The sequence below is a fragment of the Microplitis mediator genome, chromosome 5 (assembly GCF_029852145.1).
Source record: "Microplitis mediator isolate UGA2020A chromosome 5, iyMicMedi2.1, whole genome shotgun sequence".
Classification (NCBI taxonomy): Eukaryota; Metazoa; Arthropoda; class Insecta; order Hymenoptera; family Braconidae; genus Microplitis; species Microplitis mediator.
In genome coordinates, this window is record NC_079973.1 from 9,685,657 (window position 1) to 9,703,678 (window position 18,022).

The following is an 18,022-nucleotide window of genomic DNA, read 5'->3' on the forward strand; positions in this document are numbered from 1 at the left end:
ATCAGCATGACTGCAAGTTGACGGAAATTTACAGTTGAACTTTGACGCTAAATTAACCGCAAAAAGTTTGCATATCATTCGTTGGCACTGTTTGTTTTTCCCCGCAACACGCAACACTTGAGAGTCTTTGCGTCTTTCCTGATACTCACTTTGATTGGACTAAAAGTCATTACCGTCGTTACCATTCAATTAAATGATGCTAACTTTTTTCTGATAGCTAGTAAAATACACATTAATGCATATAGGTATACCTATAGCGCCCTGTTGCGATGATAGCGCCAGCAATTCTAAACGAATCTTCATGAAACTTGGCACATTTATTGTATGGATAATTTCATCTCTGTCAAGTTTGTCTCAAGTTCGAAGCCTAGGCGACCAACTAGTTTATAAATGGTGGCGATTTGAAATTATTATCAAATTACGGCCGCGATTTTATTAGATAACTTTTAAAAAAAAACATTATTAGGTATAACGAACATCAAAACTCATGAAATAATCTATATTTTATTATTTTTTGAATTTTTAAAATTTTAACATACCTTCAAAGTTACATGATTGATATTGGCGTTCTGATAAAAATCACATTGTTATATCTTTGAAAATTTTCGACAAATGATTATAAAATTTTATATACCTATTCTTTAGGCATAATTATCTTGACCAAGTTTAAAAATTTTTAAAATCCATTATGTATTTTAAAAATGGTGGTGATTTAAAATTTTCAAATTAATAAAAATAACTACTACCGTGTTTTTTTTTTTTATTTTTTTAACTAAATTTTTAACTGAAACTTTTATTCTTATTATGTAAAAAAAACGTCAACACTGAGAAAAAAAAAGTATATTTTTAATTTGTGTTGTAGGATAATTATTTGAATTTTAATAAATAATAATAAATTGTACTCGCATTTTTTATACCGAACAGACTTTTTTTTAGAATAATCTATTTATTTGATTATACCCTTTTTTTTTCTAAGTTAGTTGTCGATGTTTTTAATAATGAAATTTATAATTATTCATGACAGAGAAAACAATTGTTGATGTAAATAAGAAAAAAGTTTTTTAAGTGAGGAATTTATATTGAATATGAAAAATATTGAATATCATTTCCACTTATTATTTAACATATTTTACCTTCCCTCTTATCGTCTTATCTATCACGTGCTTAGTTCAAGTTTAAATAATATTCGTTTGGTTTTGGTCAGTCTACGTCAGTCTGCGTTTATGCGTCGGAGAAGAAACATGTGGTGTTGTTGTTATAGGTTAATTTAATTACAAATTTATAAATGAAAACGAATAAATCATGTTGTTTCATGAATCAAAAGCTTTTGTATTTTCAGCTATTTTTCTATTATCAATTGATATAATCCTGTCAAAGTCATGGGGTGAGTTTTTCAATGACAAATCAGTTATTTAGAATTAGCTATCACTGTCGTGACTACCATCTACGTTATACAATTTGTCACGTACGCCACTTTTAATAAATACACTTTTTATCGTTTAATTCAATATTTCCAGTTACGTTAAATGGAAAAATTTTTAAATTTAAAAAGAAAAAAAAAGTTACTTTTTAATACTGTTAATTTAAATTTCATATGCCTAAGTATTTATAATTTTCTTATTATGTAATTGTTACCAATTTGATAAATAGTACCAGTCATTTCATTAAATATTGATACTGCTTTTAATAAAAAATAATTTAAAGATTTATTAGGAGACTTCCTCAAAACCAAATTGAAATTTATAAATTTTTCAAAGATAATTTTTTAACTTTGAAATTTTTTAAAAACTATACATAGAGTACAACAAATCTGAATTAAAATCTGTAAATTAGTTGACATATTTTCAATAAGCTAGTGGTATACATTACTATTAATTCTATAATTGATATAATGAACAAGCAAGTTTTCCGAGGGGCATGTTATTACAAAAATTATTAAGAAAAAATATATTTATATAATATTTTCATCTGACAGCCGGAAGATAAATTTCTGAATACGTAATCCCTCTCAAAACTTACCGATTTATTTTCAAAAATCCTAATTGATCAGTATTTTCTTCGATAAACTAATTTAAGTATTGTTTATTTAGTTATTTATTTTTTTTAATTTGAAAAATTTTCAATCGTCTGAAAAATTGAAAGGGGTATTGATAAAAAATGATTGAATATGGGAAATATTTAAATAAGGAAAATTTATCAGAGTTTATCATAGAAACTTTGATATGCGTTTTTTTTTTACTCCGCTGGATTTTTTTTTCTAAATATTGAAGAACATCCCTAGTGGAAATTTTTCGGGCTTTTTTCTGAAAAACTCTGAAAAAGTATTTAGAACTTTAGAACTGAGTTTTTCAGAGAAAATTCTAAAAAATTTCCACCAAGGATAGCCGTGAAAATGTTTTTTTTTTTCCTTCTAAAAAAATATTTGTATAATTAATGACTCAAATTGAATTCGATCATAAATTGTGAATGAGAATTAATAAAATTTCGTTTTTAAAAATTATATCAGATGTTGCTGTAACAATCGGTCCAGAAGTTCACTTTTTCTCTGACAATGGCACTTTATTGAGACGCATAAAAAATCGAGACTCAATGGTATTTTCTGCTATAGCTTTCGATCAAATATCTCACACGTTATTTCTTGGTGACTCAAGTAATCAAGCAGTAAAAATATTTTCAAAAAATCTACAATCTAAAGATCCTGAAATGAATATTTTATTTAATGGTAAGAAATTTTCTAATCTTTTGTGATATTATAATACTTAATACTTAAATTCAAAATGATAAATGATAAATTTATACATATAATTATAAATTTTCTTATTTAATTAATAGGTAAAAGTGATACTTCGACAGTTATGGATATGGCCTATGATCAATCATCGCAATGCCTATTTTGGACAGACAGTAGAAAACAAGTAATTTATAAAATGAATATTAATTCATTAAACGGTTCTGATTCGCCAAAGATTATTTTACGATTAAAAAATGAAAACCCTCATGGATTGTCTTTAGATATATGTCATCAACGATTATATTGGGCAAATAGCAATCAATCATATCCTAGTATATCAAGTGCAAATCTCGATGGGACAAATTATTCTATAATAATCAACAAAGATTTATATCAACCAGTCGCAGTAACTGTTGATCATTTATCTCAACAATTATATTGGATTGATGATGAAGAAGGAATTAATTTTAAAATTGAACGCAGCAATTTAGATGGTACCAGACGTGAGCTATTGATACGTGGAAATCATCAACAGCCTTTCAATATTGCTATTGATTACTCTAGGATTTACTGGTCAGATTGGGTTTATAAAGCTGTTTGGAGTATAGAAAAAAATACACAATCAGTAAAAGTTCCTAAAACATGGAAATCATTTCGTGATAACAATAAAAATGCTTATCCTACATCAATAATTACATACAATAATATTGCTGAAATTGAATGTATTACTTTACAAAGTGAAACATTATCTAATTATTCTTTATCAAATGATAACAACGAAAAATATAGTATATCGTTCGAAAGCAATCAAGTGCTTAATCAACCAATAAATAAAAACTCACAAATATGTTTGAATGGTGGACACTTAAATAATATAAGCAATACTTGTCAATGCGACTTAGGGTAATAATAAAATTCAAATTTTTCGTCTTTGGCGTATATGTTACTTTATCCGCGAACTTTAAACTTTTTGCTGTCTCAAAGCTTATTCAAAGAAATTAACAAAAATATGGAAAAACCTACATAAAAATACCAACGCTAAATTTTGATTCCTATTCAATGTCGGCATCATTAAGTTAAACGAATTTTTTCTTAAAATTTTTAAGTAGATTTGAGAGTATGTATGTGCATCTTCAGGACAGCAATCGGTTTTCGTATTTTTCATTTTATACTGATATTTAAAAAACATAATCTAAAAACCACCTGACCCTACGGACCAGTCCCAAAACTTGGAAATTTTTGAGCTCTTCGTACTCAAAAAACGGTCAGACCGATAAAACACACATTTCACTGAAAAATAATAATTTTTGTCTGACGATATCTTTGGAACGAATCAATCAACTGATTCAAGCGCTCTTGGTGGCAATCGAAAAAGCTCACCAAGACTTAGAACTGATTACATTTTGAGGCGAATCTCAGAAACCCAGAAAAAAAAAAATTTTTATTTTAATTTTTTAAATCTTGATGAGCCTTTTCGATTGCCACCGAGAACGTTCAAATCGGTTGATTTGTTCCAAAGATATCGTCGGATAAAAAAAGTTTGCATACACACACACGTATGTCCATCCGGAAATGGTCAGAATAGCTTCCTAGGACCTCAAAACCTCGACATCTGTTGAAAAATCGATTTTCGAAAATCAGACTGAAACTAATAATTTCCCTTTTTTTGAAAATTTTCAATTTTTATAGCTGAAAGTTAAAAATAATCTCGAAATTGGTGAATTAAAAAATTCTGTATTTTTAAAAACTCAAACAGTTCGAAATTACTTGAGATTCAGATTTGCAGAATCAAAAAGTTTTTGTAATTTTATTTCCTTCAACTGTTTTAAGTTAAAATATAAATTTATTATCCCAACTAACGAAAGTAGACATTTATTAATTTTATCCAGAATGGGATGTATACGTTATGTTGTTTATATTCCAGGTACAGTGGGCCATTTTGCGAAAAATCAGTTTGTGATGGATTTTGTGTTTATGGTGAATGCAACATACTTTATGATGGAAAACCAAATTGCCAATGTCATTCAACCCATCAAGGATTAAGATGTGAACAAGAAATATGTTTAAATTATTGCTTAAATGAAGGAGAATGTCGCATTGAAAATAATGAACCAATATGTTTATGTAAATATTCCCGAGGTATTAGATGTGAAGAATTACACAACGTAACGCAAATATGCAGAATTATATGTGCCAGTCCATTATATTCTGCGTACGAAGAAATGAATGATGGTTTATGTCGGTAAGTCTAGAATTTATATTCACAATATTTTTTCTCGTACATACTAATAACAATAATTCAAATTAAATAAAGATTCATTTTTATATAATCTTATCTTTTATTAAATTTATAGCTGTTCCGAAATAAATTCCACTAGCGATCTTAATGATAGGTTTATTGATGATTCTTGGACAAGAATATTAACAGTTGTGTTAATTGTAATTATTGGGATACTTTTAATTTTAATTGTAATACTAAGTTATTTTCTTAACAAATTTCGTTGTCGGCCACTTATTAAGAAACGATTTGTCATGAGTAGAAAGGGTATTACTCCATTAACATCAAGACCTCAATTATCGAGTGATCAATGTGAAATAATGATTGAGGATTGTTGCAACATGAATATTTGTGAAACTGTAAGTATCATTGTATCAACTTAAATTAATATTTATTGCGTCAAGAGTATGACGATAAGTTTTTTAGTTTTTAAATTATCGACAATACATATTATAAAAAAAAACTTGAAATGCCAGGTTATTGGTTTAGTAAGAAATCACCTCGACCAGCGGCGATACTCTTTACCTCAACTTCTCAGTAGTTAATAGTCAGTAAATTCGTGGCGGGTTGAATCAACATATATACCTATTCTCAACTTTTTTTTCAAAACTTAATGAATTTTCATCGCAATTAAATTATTATATTTAAATATATTAATTAATTTTATCTTGTTCATTTACAGCCTTGTTTCGAGCCTAAAATTAAAAATCCAGATCTGAAGGGTACGAAGATGAAAGGAAAATTTCATTGCTGACGAAAGTGTAATAATTATTGTAAAAATTCAATTATACCTCATTCAGTGATAATAGTATGTTATACACCTAGGGCAATAGAGTAAGAAATGTCTCAGATCACAATTGATCTGAGGCTTTCTTATTTACTTCCCAAGGTGTGTATACTATTTTTCTCCTTGACGGAGGCGGAAAGCGGCAACTTCGTTTTGCACAGCGGGACAAAAGTTGACGCTTTCCGCCCGGAGGTGAGAAAAATATTATTATTATTATTAGTATTATTGCTAAGTTAAATGTATTCTAAGAAATGATTGTCATGCAAAATGCTTATAATGAGAGAAAAACTGATCATTATTTCACTTAATGAAAATCATGAAAAAAAAAAAAAAAAAAAAAATCATATCATGATTAACGTACTTAAAACTTTTTATTGTTTCGCTGACAAATAAAAATAAATTTTATACATTTTGTTTAAGATGTTATGAATATTTATTAAATGTATATATTAATACATGATATTATGAAATATTTAAATAGAATCTAGAAATAATTTTAGCTGGTGTATAATATTCCCGCTGTATAAACGTTTTTAGAAACTTACTGAACGATTCGAAGTTGGATGACAAGGATTCTTTGAAATTCATACACTAATTGTGTGAAAGACGAACAAACGATTTGCACTCATTTATATGTTATTTACCATATACTTACGGCGGTTGTGTAGAAAAATTTATACACATGTATACTTAAAGTAACACACAAATTAATGTTAAAACTCTCTACGATTTAACCATTATTTTTTATACACTTAAAAATACTTTTCATTAAAATCGATCAAGCGACTGCAGACGATTGTTTCTTCAAATCTATAGTAATAATAATAATGATGATGATAATAATGATTTAATTTATTGTAAGTTTATTTGGTTATAGGATAGGTGTCATCTAATGACCATAAGACAATATACAACATCAAGTGTACAGTAATTTATATTAATTTCAGATTAACAAATTATAGATTTTAAAATAATAAAATAAAAAGAAAAGACAAAATTTAAATAATAATAATGAATATCCTGATCAGACTAAAATATATAATTATTAGTCTTATTATTTTAATTGATATAGCATGACAAATGTAAATTCACTCAACAATCAAACGACACGAAAAATAAAAAAAATAAAAAAAAAACCAAACATTACAATACTGAAGGTACATAATGTGTATAGTTGAGTCAATAAATATGGATAAATAAATGAATAAATAAATAATAATAAAGTTAGGCGGTTAGCTTATTGTGAACGATGATGTAATTATACATTAAAATTAATTTTTTCAGTAATGAAAAAAATTTTTAACTTGATAATGGGATTGAATATTTATTGATTCTAGAGATTGTACAATTGAAGATAATACACTTTAAGAGAACGTTAGTAGTAATTTCTCATTTCCGTCGTAAGTTTAATCATTGTATTATTAAAATTATAAATAATATAACTTACAATGCTGACGCATATTGAAATGCATCGCTAACATATTATACGTAAAAATTACTTTACTAAGTTAATCTATATCAATTTAACCAACAATGACTAAATCATCTTGAAACTCGTAAGATGGTACTTCCAAATTTAATGGCGCAGGTCCTTTTCTTATTCTTCCACTGGCATCATAATGGGAACCATGACACGGACAGTAGTAGCCACCAAAGTCACCAGCATTTGCGATTGGTACACATCCAAGATGTGTACAGACACCTAACACTATTAACCATTCAGACCGTTTAACTCGTTCACGATCATGCTGAGGATCTCGTAAGGTTGAAAGGTCAACTGATTCTTCTTTTTCTATTTCCTTAGCTCCTCTGTAAAAAGTTTCAATTCAATACTAAGTCATACGGATCATAAAATACTTAATTTTTAGAAATATTATTTTAATATATTCAGTTCTGATTGTATTACAGTCAGTCCCCTAAAGTTGCTCTCTCTATCCACAAAAATTCTCTAAAGTTGCTTTTTTTCTCTTATCCCTACTCTGCATGCTTACTAGGATAACTATTTTCATATTATAGATATATTTAAATAGCGTGCCAGAGTGCTAGAATCTTGTATTTCGATTAATCGTTTAAAAATTCCAATGGAAGTAAATACGAGCAAATTTAAAGAACGTACGATGACAACTTTAGGGGACTTTTACTGTAACGTGAGTCTAAATTGTTAAAAATCAGACCTACGTCAATTCTAGAAAATTTAATCAAGATCTACTACTCAAATCTACTTCTAAAGGTTCTATCCAGCAGCCGAAATAGATTCTGATAATGTTTCATATGAAACTCGAAAAAAAAAAAATAGTCCATCTTTTGGACAGTCTAATATGTATAGTTATGTATTTTACCGATGACGGATGAACAAAGGTTTTCCTCTCCATTTGAAAACCATGCTTTGTCCTTCTGGAATGTTGCTTAGTTTTACTTCGATTGTAGAAACAGCCAAAACATCCGCAGAAGCTGCCATTGAACTGACAAGACCAGTAACTATACCTTTAGCTCCATAGGCAGTAGCTAGAGTAGTACCTTTTGAGTAATTAATAAAAAAAAAAAATAATAATTAATATTGACTAATTGTTGGTAAAATACATAATTTTTATAAACAATTAATGAATAATTACCTGCTGCCACAAAATACGCAAAATTTCCTTTCTGCGGAGCATATTCGCTTGATTTAATAGTAGGATCTTTCAAAAAGTCTTTTCGATAATTATCGAAATTCGGTACTCTAATATCTGTATGAGACAAACGTTGCTGTGAAATTTGAGTTCCCACTGTAAATATTAAAATTAATCAAACATCAATTATGATCAATATTTTTGTTGGATAACCGTTCGCTAATTTGGGAATCCGCATCATAATGTATTACATAATCTCTGATTTCTGGGATTTAATAGTTAAAAAAAAAGTTTAAGTACTGTAAATTTAGTTATAACTTTAGTAACTAACCTGTCGGTCCAGAACTCAATCGGATGGGCCGAATATAACCATTTTGATAAAAACTATGAGAGGTTCTTGGAATAACGGGGAGACCCGTAGCTACTTTTTCCTTTTTCTCCTTGTTTATTGTGACAATTGGTGCTGATCCATTCGAAACAGCAGCAGTTGTTGCTTTTAGAAAAAAATTCACATTCGCGGATTTAGATATTGCGTTCATTTTTTTTTTATATTAAAAAAATACTATCTAACCAAATGATAGGTGCGTATCTTTTGAACAAAATTTCTCTACAATTAATTAACTACGTATGAACCATCGACGACAACTATATGTACACACGTACATATATATATAATTTTATCGACACAGCTCCGAATGGCAAAGAACCAAAGAACATGAGGATCATACCCGTTGACAACGATGCCATCTGTATCAAAAGCTTTGAAAATTTTTATTTATCTATTTGACGTCAACTTTCTGTCAAATTTAAAGCAATTTTTTTTCTGCAGCTACCTTCAGACAACACTTTTGTTGTCAACTTGTTTTCAAATTGACGGAAACTTTTGCTCTGTAGGAATCGCGCGATGTTTTAACCGGAACTCGTATTAATGCAGAACAGACTCTGTTGAGCTCGCTATTGGTATAATATTTATTCTATATTTTTTCAAACAAATTGGAGAATCAATCACAAAGTTATTTGGAATGAATGAAAATAGCTAGTAAATATAACTGTCGTGATGTTTTTGTTTGAAATATTTTAAGAGGGAATGGAAACTTTAATTAAATCGATCTGCTTTCATATTTTTTTTTTGCTATAATGAATTTATTATTGTAACAAATAATAAAAAAATATATATATATATAATCCAATAATGAATTATAGTTTAAGGCCAATCGATGTTGATACCAGTGACATCGAGAGCGACGATATCGATTTCAACACCGAGAAGATCACAGAGATTGGGTTTTGTTCTTCCAAAATCCCCATGTACAAACTCTTTGATGTAAGTTCCTGCTTGTGTTTTTATATCAATGATAAACAATTGTCCCATACACAAATTATGTGAATCTAAAGTCGGAAGTCTTTTTTTAATTTCATTTATTTCCGTTGGTGATAGATATCGGGCCCGCATTTCATGAACAATCCGAATACGTGATGCCAATGGTCGTCTATGTAGGACTCGAATTGGTGTTTTTTGAGTTATTTTTAAATTTTTTATTAAATTAATATCGTCGAATTTTAATGGATTTTCCGAATAATTTTTGATAATACATAATGACCTATAAAACTTTTTTTTTACATTTTCACCTTCTTTGAGTCTTTTCAAGTCCAATCTAAAACAAAAAATGGAAAGACTGCAACGTATATTTATCTGGTTCTGAGCATGACTATTGTCAGATAACTTCTAAAAGCTTCTATTAACAGTTACAAGCAGCTTATCTACTTTTTTTCTTGTCTTTTTTATAAATTTTACTACTTTTCTCAGCGTAGAGTTTTGTAATAATGTCAATAAATTAATAGATGATAAAACTTACGGCGATAGTATTCTCAAATTAGATGTAATTTTTGCAAGTTTCGATGAGCTATTTATCTTTTCAACTAAGTCTATAAACTTTTCAGGTGAAAACTTAGTGATTTTCGGATTTATCAGTTCAATTGCGAACGGCCTTCCTGTATTTATTGTTCGCACATCAATATCTTCCCGACCAGACGAAAGAAATTTACAAGCTGAAAAACATAAAAAGTAATTTTATAAATTTTAAAAACATTAACAAACAATTTTACATTAATAATAACGTACATTCAGCTTTGGTGTACTTTACTATGAGATCACAAAGTAAATCTTGTACAGATGTTTCCATTTTTTTTTCTCCATTTACGAACCATGGAGTTTGACTAAGTTTCCGAGACAATTTAATATATCGTCCTAAAATTAAAAGTCTATTTATTTAGAATATAAACTAAAAATATATTAAATACAAACCTCCAATGAAAAGGCTTTCACGAGTGCAATTTATTTGGTCAATCACCGCGGGAACCGACGGTTTTGAAGGTGGAACAGAATAACAGTCCATAAATATTTCATCTGTAATATTGCTCAAAATTTTTTCGACGGTACTTTTACTAAAACCACAGTCTTTTAGTTTTCTATTTTTCATTTTCAACGAATTAACATTGTATTTTTTTACTCTGAAATAAATATTTAACTTAGTAACAATAAAATAAACCTACGTTCAATAATTACATAATTAACTGTTAACATACACTTATAAAAAAGTGTGCTCAGTAAAATATTATTATTGAACAAATTAATCCTAAACAGATAACAGTTTTCCTGAGCTTGAGGCATTGACGTTGACTGGATGGAGATACGAAGAATGTATCAGGTAAGTAATAAAGAAAAATAAACATATTTGATTTTTCTTTACTTACAATTTTTCGCAATCAATTTCATCATTTAAATAAGTATACGAAATATTAACAGTGAAAGGAGAAGACATGAGTGAACAAGTCGTCAGCTGCTTTGAAGTCATAGTTTCAATTTTTGGTAACATTTGCATTTTCCATATTTCCTTAACACTATAGCTTTTTGAATCTGTATCATCCAATGGGCTATTTGATAATATTGATTTTTGTGCCAAATACATTAAAAGTGATTTTTCTCTTATTACTATGGATATGGGTAGATTAAGTCCACATGTGAACGTTTGCGAGTCATATCCATTCAATCGTATTGCTTCAGAAATCTAAAATAAAGATTAATCTAATAATATTAAGTTATTTAAATATAACTGAAAAAGTAAAAACAAAAAATTTTTACCTGTTCTAATGATGCATTTTGAACTTTACTCTGGAGTATTCCTAAGCAGATAATACATATTTTTGGCGTTTCCAGCGTTTCCTCAGATTCAGAGTTTTCAAAAATGTTTTTTATCTGCAGCAAACGAATGAAATAAATATATATTAAAACTGAGATAAAGCTGTACACAAAAATTTAACGGTTGCAGAAGTGGCATCGATAAATAACGTTCAATTGAACAGAGCAAGTTTGTACATAAATTATTTATTGATCTTATTAGACCTTTCAACAACTAGTTTGACGCGAGGCATTAGTTCTGATTATATTATATATAATAAATAAAATTGCTCGATGTATGACAGTAGAGTTGCCTATTATAATAACTGGGCCCAAACAGAGCGAAAATTATAAGTGCACTGTAGAAGCAACATGTTGATCGGTCATTTGAATCAAAGCAGACTTTTAACACCTTAATAATGTTCAGTGTACTCTGTTTAAATGACATAATAATTGTCCTTAAGATCTGTTTTATAAAAAATTATTAACTTGATTCTAGTAATGAACAAACGTATAGTGCCTGGTTTAGAAAATTATTAATTATTCAACCAATCGATTTCTTTGCATTTCAAGTTTTATTTCTAATTTATATTTTATTAAAACATCAACTACATCTGACAAAAGGTCAATAAATGGGTCCTTTACTTTATGTAAGTGGATAAAACAAAAAACAAATGTATTTTACCGTATCAGTATTGGTTATGAGATTTTGGAAATTGTCATTTTTTGGAATACCGCTTAACCTCAAAGAACAAAGTAAACAGCATCCCAGTGAGTTTATCGACTTAGCTCTCTCATAGTGAATACTATTAATAAATTCAAGACTCATTATTAATATTGTTACTTTTTGAACAATCGTTAATTCATAACATAAATATATAAATTGTAGCAAACACCGGCGGTATTTTTATTTTATTTTACTACAGTTTTGATATCAATCTGAAGTAACCTGAAGTCCTCTGACTAACTGAGCTTACAGTCAGGGCTGCTCAGTAAAAGTTTGCTTTGATTTAGCCATCAAATGCTGACCACAGATTTCGATCATGTTGAATTTTCAAGTTGATGACAATTTACTGTCAAAGTGGATATATCTAGGTCATCTATAGGTACAGTTGTCATTAAAGGTGTATTTGAGTATTTGACGCCTTCGTTGACGCTTGAAGCTGCCTTTGAGAGATGATCCTGAAGTTAGCAGACAATTAAAAATTTTAGGATTTTATTTTTAATGATCAAATTTGAAGAAAAAAAGAAACTGAAAAAATGCACATGTAGAAAATTAAAAAGACTAGAAGTGCAATTTTTTTTTAATATTTTTTTTTTATAATCTATCGTTTTTCAAAAATTCCAAAAATTAATAGACGTCGGCTAACTTCAGTATCATTTTGAGAGTATTTAAGAGGCTTTAAGAACTCTATCCTTTTAGCCTCTGATTATTAACCAATCCTATTTGGTTTGCCAGTCAATGTTGGTTAATTGAAATTCTTTTTCGGTTGTTTGCTTATTTATAAAAAAAAATAAGTATCGGCCTATTATTTTTTCTATCCAACTCCTTCTTTGTTAATATTTTTATTGTCATCTCTATAAAATCTTTTGCTGGTGATGGTTGATTACTTTTTTTTTTAACCGACAATTTATTCTCGTTGTAAGCGATTTTATTTTTTCGTCGTACATTTAGTGACGATGGAGTGTTTTCAACTAAAAGTATTTAAAGATAAATTTTTAACGAAAAAAAATGCGTCATTATAATTTAAAGTAATTCTATGATAAACACCATAAAAAATAAAAAAACAGCCTCATCAAGAAGTAGTGACACCTGTAATTAACTAGGTATAACACAAACGTCAATGATATATCGCTATAGCGCGTTACTGATAAAAATATTGACCATGTTTACCTACTAGACTTTCAATTAACTTTAACATGATTTTTATGTAAAATCATATATTATTTTTTAAAGTAATTGTAATAATATCATATAATTATTATGTGACATTGTCCTCTGATAAATACTTTTTAGTTTACTTTGGTTACTCTAGCTGACTGGTTCAACCAGTGATTGAAGAGGTGTTTAATTTCGGTTTTGTTTTACATTTTGCATATATATTATGCTATAACAGAGTTTATCTTGAGTTTAAAAATCTATTTTTAACTAAAAATAAAAACTTAATTGTGCGGAAAAAAAATTTGAAAAAAACCATATTTAAATCCGTTTATTTTTGGTTTGCAAACTGTAAGTAAACCGAATTAAAACTTTTTGTAAACTGAAAAATATTAAAAGCATTTACTAGCAGATGAGCTAACACGTTTTAAATTATTTTGATTTTGGTTTTGCTTCAAGCAAAGGTTAATTAGCGTTAATTTAATTTTTATAACTAGTTTATAATTATTAAAATTATAATTTTGTTTAAGTATAATTTAAAACTGGTTTATTCGCTGTATTCTTATGATATATTTCTCAATGACAAATTTTTTCATTTAATATTATTTTATTTACGGTCGAGTTTAATTTAGGTTTTATTTTTAAAAATAATTTATAATTAGTTAAATAATAGTTTAATTTAAGTTTGGTTTCATGACAGTTTTGAATCAGTTTTTTTTTCGCACATTTAAGCTATTTAATTAGGGTTTATATAAAAATTTTTTTACTCCATTAGGGTAGAATTATATCTACAATTGTATTTCTTAATTTTACATTGATTGTTCAGAGTCGAATAATTACAATGACAATGGATGTTGCAATAAATACTTTTGATAGTTGGTTATCAAAAAAATTGCAAGCATTAAATACTGATGAAGGAGTTTTTGGAGCTTACATTAGAGGAATTTTGGAAGGTGATGAAACTGAAGATGAAAAAACCGAAGCTCTTGAAAGTATATTATCTGGTATAACGGTAAGAAGTAAACAGTTGATTTATAAGTTAAAGACTATTTTGTATTTATAATTTCAGATTGCAGTAAATTATTTATTTCAGAAGGATAATTCTACATTGCATGTCGTTGAAATTGAAATTGTACACTACCGTTTTATTGTATGCACTTATTTGCTTAGGAACAGTTCTAAAAAACAGTTTTCTTGTAGCAGGAAAATATCGATACTCATGTTGCTGAAATTTTCGCGGCATGGATAAAATGGCTTCCAACACAAGACATGGTTGAAACAGTCACTCCCATAGAAGATGTTGACGTAAGATTAGCTCGAATGTTAGAATCACAAAGCATAGCAACAACTACTCAGAGAATTTATACTGCTGAGGAACGACGAGTACGTGAAGCTGTTTTGGCCCAATACAGTCAAATGTCTGTTGATGAGAAAAGTGATGATGAAGACCAAGAAAATGTTGTTATAAGTGATGATGGCCTGGAAAAAAATATGAACGCAGCTAATATTGCTCAACAAGAAAAAGACAAAAGAGAAAAAGCCAAATTAGACAGCCAAAAAAAGAAAGATAAAGACAAAGAAGATCGGTAAGATGCTATTATACTTTTCCACATTAGTTATATGTCAGAAAGAAACTTTGTATCAACACGATATCTCTTTTTCCCAAAATCCTTTACGTTTTGTCACAATTTTTTTTTTAAGTTAATCATTAAAAAATGTTAAAAGTCGAAAAACTGCGCTGAGTGTCGCATTAAATATCAAAATTGGTTAATTAGTTGAAAAGATGTCAGCGAAGAAAAATTTAAAAAATAATAATTATCCTAATGTTCTTAATTATATTTGATTTCTTGAATTTTCCGTCAAGTCAAAGCGACATAACTTTTTTTGAGCTCGAAGAGATCATCCCAATTATATGTATATAATCATTTTTTTTCACTTCAAGTATTGTATCTGGTTATATATAGTCTGATATTATTATATATAACTACATATTCAATTATATACAGTTAGGTATGATAATTTTTTCTCGAAATACTATGATTCGAAGAAAGAGAGCTGAAGGACAAACATTATACTAAAAACTGAGAAAAACTTTCGGGATTTTTGAATCGGCGTTAGTAAAATTTCAAAATTTCAAAATTTTTATTTTTTTAATAAATCATCGAAATATGGACAGTTTGAGAAAATTCGATAGAAATAAAATAATTGTTAATTAGCAAATAGACAAAAAATATTAGTATATCGTAATTATTATTATAATTAAGTATAATGATATGAGTCAAGTTAAACAAACATTCGATTCCGGTAAAGCGACACGGTTGTCTCGCGCAGACATTATAGATCCGCACATATATGTATGTTGAATGTGTGATTGGCGTAAGATACTACTATTCTTCCAATTATTTAAATCAAATTTTTTTGGCATATATATTTATATAGATTTAAAACATAGCGATGCTGCTGGAATTATTATGTACCTTATTTACAGAGAAAAACAAAAACAGCTGAAAGATGAAAAGAAAGAGAAACGTAAAACTCAGAAAGGAGAGCGACGGAGGTAACATCTGAAAAGGATTCATAATAATCTGGAAATCATATAAGCGAGCATCGCTATATATAACATCATGTGGATTTTCTTTTGTATTATAATTGTAGATATGCATTTAAAAGCTAGAGGAATTTTACAAAAAATTAGTAGGTGGACTTTTTTTTTTTATTAATGTTAACTGATCAGTGATCATCAAATATGCAAATGATGTTATTTATAATTGAACTAGAACTTTTTATCAATAACCGCGCAGGCTTTAGTTGGATCCGAACCCGGGACTTTATACACGAAAGTCTGACACTGTTAAAAATTTCGGTTGTAATTTTACAAGAAATGAGTTGAAAGCTAGTAGGCAAAACATTGAGCTCCCTGTTAAATTTATAGAAAATGTCGTATAATCTATTAGGTTCTCATACATTCTCACATCAGTTTTATGATCAAGTGCTATAGTCAAGGCCTTATAGATTCAACTATGAAAATCTTTCGTTTTTTCTTTTTAATCAAGCAGGACTATAATTCAAATTGGGTACAGTAAATATCCATAACATTTTAAGGTACTTGTCTTAGACATCCAACATTATGGTATTTGTTTTAGAATAGTACAAAATAATTATAGAAATATCACTAAATATTTTTCGAGACTTAGTTTATCATTTTTGCATTGAAAGTATTCTGATTTTACAATATAAATTTTATTTAATCATTTTAGTGATATAAGAACAAAGTATTGTAATTCTACAAACAATTTTAGATCAGTCTAGCTTGGAAAAATACAGTACTTTTATTGAATCTTACATAGCATTATGATTTTTAATTTTTGCGAGCAATTTCACAATACAATATTATAGTTTTATAAACAATTTCTGATCATGCTAATGAGGAAAATTACAATTATTGTAAATCTTATATATATATACAAATTATAATTAGTGTACTGATGTTAATAGAAATTTTGTCTGTAATTATGGAACACTTTTAATTTGTTTTATTATTATTCGTGGCCATGTTGAATGTTTGTGTACCCTAAAGAACAATTTTTAATAAATAAATGGAAAAATAAATAAATAAATAAATAAATAGATAAATAAATTTTACCCTACCTATAAGGATCGAATCTAGACTATTTACTCGTGATTTATTACGGCCTACACGATGAGCATGAGACCGAGAAATGTTTTCATCAACTATCAACAGAAGGTAATAATTGATAATTGAACTTCTCAGTCGTCATCGAACAAATGCCGATGGAAAATTTTACAGAGATAAAAATTGGATAATCTGGATTATATTTCAGCAGTGAAAAAGTGGGAAGAAAAAAAATGTAATAATAGTAATAATTCTTATTAATAATATTTTATATTGTCTAATGAATTTCACTGCTTTGATGGAGGTTAAAAATTTTTTAAATTCCGTTCGAGGAATATACTTTTTACTCTGACAGTAGTATGGCATTTTTTTTATAAATATTAAATAGATAATGAATTTTTCATATCTCACTTATCAATATTTCTAATCATTATTCGTAAATAGAAATATTTAAAAATTTATTTTAACTTGATACTTTAACGATTCTACATATTCTATAAAAATTATTATTTATTTATTGATTATAATGATTTATTGGTTTTAATAAAATCTAAACTTTGAAATAATTATATTTGCGTTGACGTTCAGATCTAAATAGATCTAGATTATTATCTTGAGGTAATGTTTTTATGAAAATTCTATGGCTAATGAATTCAAACTTTCCAATTAAGAATTTTCAATATATATGCATATTATATTTAAATCTCAATTTCTTTCCGTATCTTTAGATTTTCTCCTGATACTTTTTTCATCGATATAATTACAATATAGGAGATAAAATTTTAAAAAATTAGCTGTGATTTTTTCATTCATTGTAATGGTCGTATTTATTTGCATGTCAAGTTGATATCTTTTCACAAAAAAAAAAAATTTTAATAAAGGCAAAATACAATAGGCTGTGCGAGACTGGTACGATAATTATGACA

At 27.9% G+C, this 18,022-nt stretch overlaps 4 protein-coding genes across 13 annotated transcripts; 2 read left to right on the forward strand and 2 right to left on the reverse strand.

Annotated features, from left to right (window-relative positions):
• Positions 1-1,196: 1,196 nt before the first annotated feature.
• LOC130667421 (protein cueball) lies at positions 1,197-7,019 on the forward strand. The gene is made up of 6 exons (XM_057468970.1): positions 1,197-1,384; positions 2,507-2,722; positions 2,833-3,634; positions 4,656-4,973; positions 5,086-5,368; positions 5,692-7,019. The coding sequence occupies exons 1-6, from the start codon at positions 1,303-1,305 to the stop codon at positions 5,761-5,763; spliced, it is 1,773 nt and encodes a 590-aa protein (XP_057324953.1). The 5' UTR covers positions 1,197-1,302; the 3' UTR covers positions 5,764-7,019.
• An 85-nt stretch (positions 7,020-7,104) lies between these two features.
• LOC130667423 (cytochrome b-c1 complex subunit Rieske, mitochondrial) lies at positions 7,105-9,085 on the reverse strand. Its single transcript, XM_057468972.1, has 4 exons — positions 8,737-9,085; positions 8,409-8,561; positions 8,136-8,313; positions 7,105-7,605 (listed from the first exon to the last, which is right to left on the reverse strand). Exons 1-4 carry the CDS (start codon positions 8,942-8,944, stop codon positions 7,320-7,322), a joined length of 825 nt encoding a protein of 274 aa, XP_057324955.1. The 5' UTR covers positions 8,945-9,085; the 3' UTR covers positions 7,105-7,319.
• A 446-nt stretch (positions 9,086-9,531) lies between these two features.
• Positions 9,532-12,641, reverse strand: LOC130667422 (tRNA pseudouridine synthase Pus10). Its single transcript, XM_057468971.1, has 7 exons — positions 12,269-12,641; positions 11,548-11,661; positions 11,160-11,473; positions 10,711-10,916; positions 10,528-10,653; positions 10,262-10,454; positions 9,532-10,060 (listed from the first exon to the last, which is right to left on the reverse strand). Exons 1-7 carry the CDS (start codon positions 12,410-12,412, stop codon positions 9,610-9,612), a joined length of 1,548 nt encoding a protein of 515 aa, XP_057324954.1. The 5' UTR covers positions 12,413-12,641; the 3' UTR covers positions 9,532-9,609.
• Positions 12,642-13,060: 419 nt separating this feature from the next.
• On the forward strand, positions 13,061-16,909 carry LOC130667424 (coiled-coil domain-containing protein 43-like). 10 transcript variants are annotated; one of them, XM_057468974.1, is made up of 5 exons: positions 13,061-13,410; positions 14,289-14,474; positions 14,532-14,594; positions 14,663-15,048; positions 15,951-16,909. In XM_057468974.1, the coding sequence occupies exons 2-5, from the start codon at positions 14,304-14,306 to the stop codon at positions 16,021-16,023; spliced, it is 693 nt and encodes a 230-aa protein (XP_057324957.1). In that variant the 5' UTR covers positions 13,061-13,410; positions 14,289-14,303; the 3' UTR covers positions 16,024-16,909. The 10 variants fall into 10 exon arrangements, with proteins under 10 accessions (XP_057324957.1, XP_057324962.1, XP_057324963.1 ...); XM_057468979.1 differs by having other exon boundaries at positions 14,666-15,048; XM_057468980.1 differs by having other exon boundaries at positions 13,062-13,410; positions 14,556-14,594; positions 15,951-16,867.
• The last annotated feature ends 1,113 nt before the right edge of the window (positions 16,910-18,022 follow it).

Excerpts from the sequence above, each read along its gene's own strand:
- LOC130667421 (XM_057468970.1), top strand. The coding sequence starts at position 1,303 with ATGTTGTTTCATGAATCAAAAGCTTTTGTATTTTCAGCTATTTTTCTA. Across the intron at positions 1,385-2,506 it reads AATCCTGTCAAAGTCATGGG|ATGTTGCTGTAACAATCGGT; the intron begins GTGAGTTTTTCA and ends AAATTATATCAG. Across the intron at positions 5,369-5,691 it reads ACATGAATATTTGTGAAACT|CCTTGTTTCGAGCCTAAAAT; the intron begins GTAAGTATCATT and ends GTTCATTTACAG.
- LOC130667423 (XM_057468972.1), bottom strand. The coding sequence starts at position 8,944 with ATGAACGCAATATCTAAATCCGCGAATGTGAATTTTTTTCTAAAAGCA. Across the intron at positions 8,562-8,736 it reads ATTGAGTTCTGGACCGACAG|TGGGAACTCAAATTTCACAG; the intron begins GTTAGTTACTAA and ends TAATATTTACAG. Across the intron at positions 7,606-8,135 it reads CCTTTGTTCATCCGTCATCG|AGGAGCTAAGGAAATAGAAA; the intron begins GTAAAATACATA and ends AACTTTTTACAG.
- LOC130667422 (XM_057468971.1), bottom strand. The coding sequence starts at position 12,412 with ATGAGTCTTGAATTTATTAATAGTATTCACTATGAGAGAGCTAAGTCG. Across the intron at positions 11,474-11,547 it reads AAAATGCATCATTAGAACAG|ATTTCTGAAGCAATACGATT; the intron begins GTAAAAATTTTT and ends TCTTTATTTTAG. Across the intron at positions 10,061-10,261 it reads AATTTGAGAATACTATCGCC|ATTGGACTTGAAAAGACTCA; the intron begins GTAAGTTTTATC and ends TTTTTGTTTTAG.
- LOC130667424 (XM_057468974.1), top strand. The coding sequence starts at position 14,304 with ATGACAATGGATGTTGCAATAAATACTTTTGATAGTTGGTTATCAAAA. Across the intron at positions 14,595-14,662 it reads ATGTCGTTGAAATTGAAATT|CAGGAAAATATCGATACTCA; the intron begins GTACACTACCGT and ends GTTTTCTTGTAG. Across the intron at positions 15,049-15,950 it reads GATAAAGACAAAGAAGATCG|AGAAAAACAAAAACAGCTGA; the intron begins GTAAGATGCTAT and ends CCTTATTTACAG.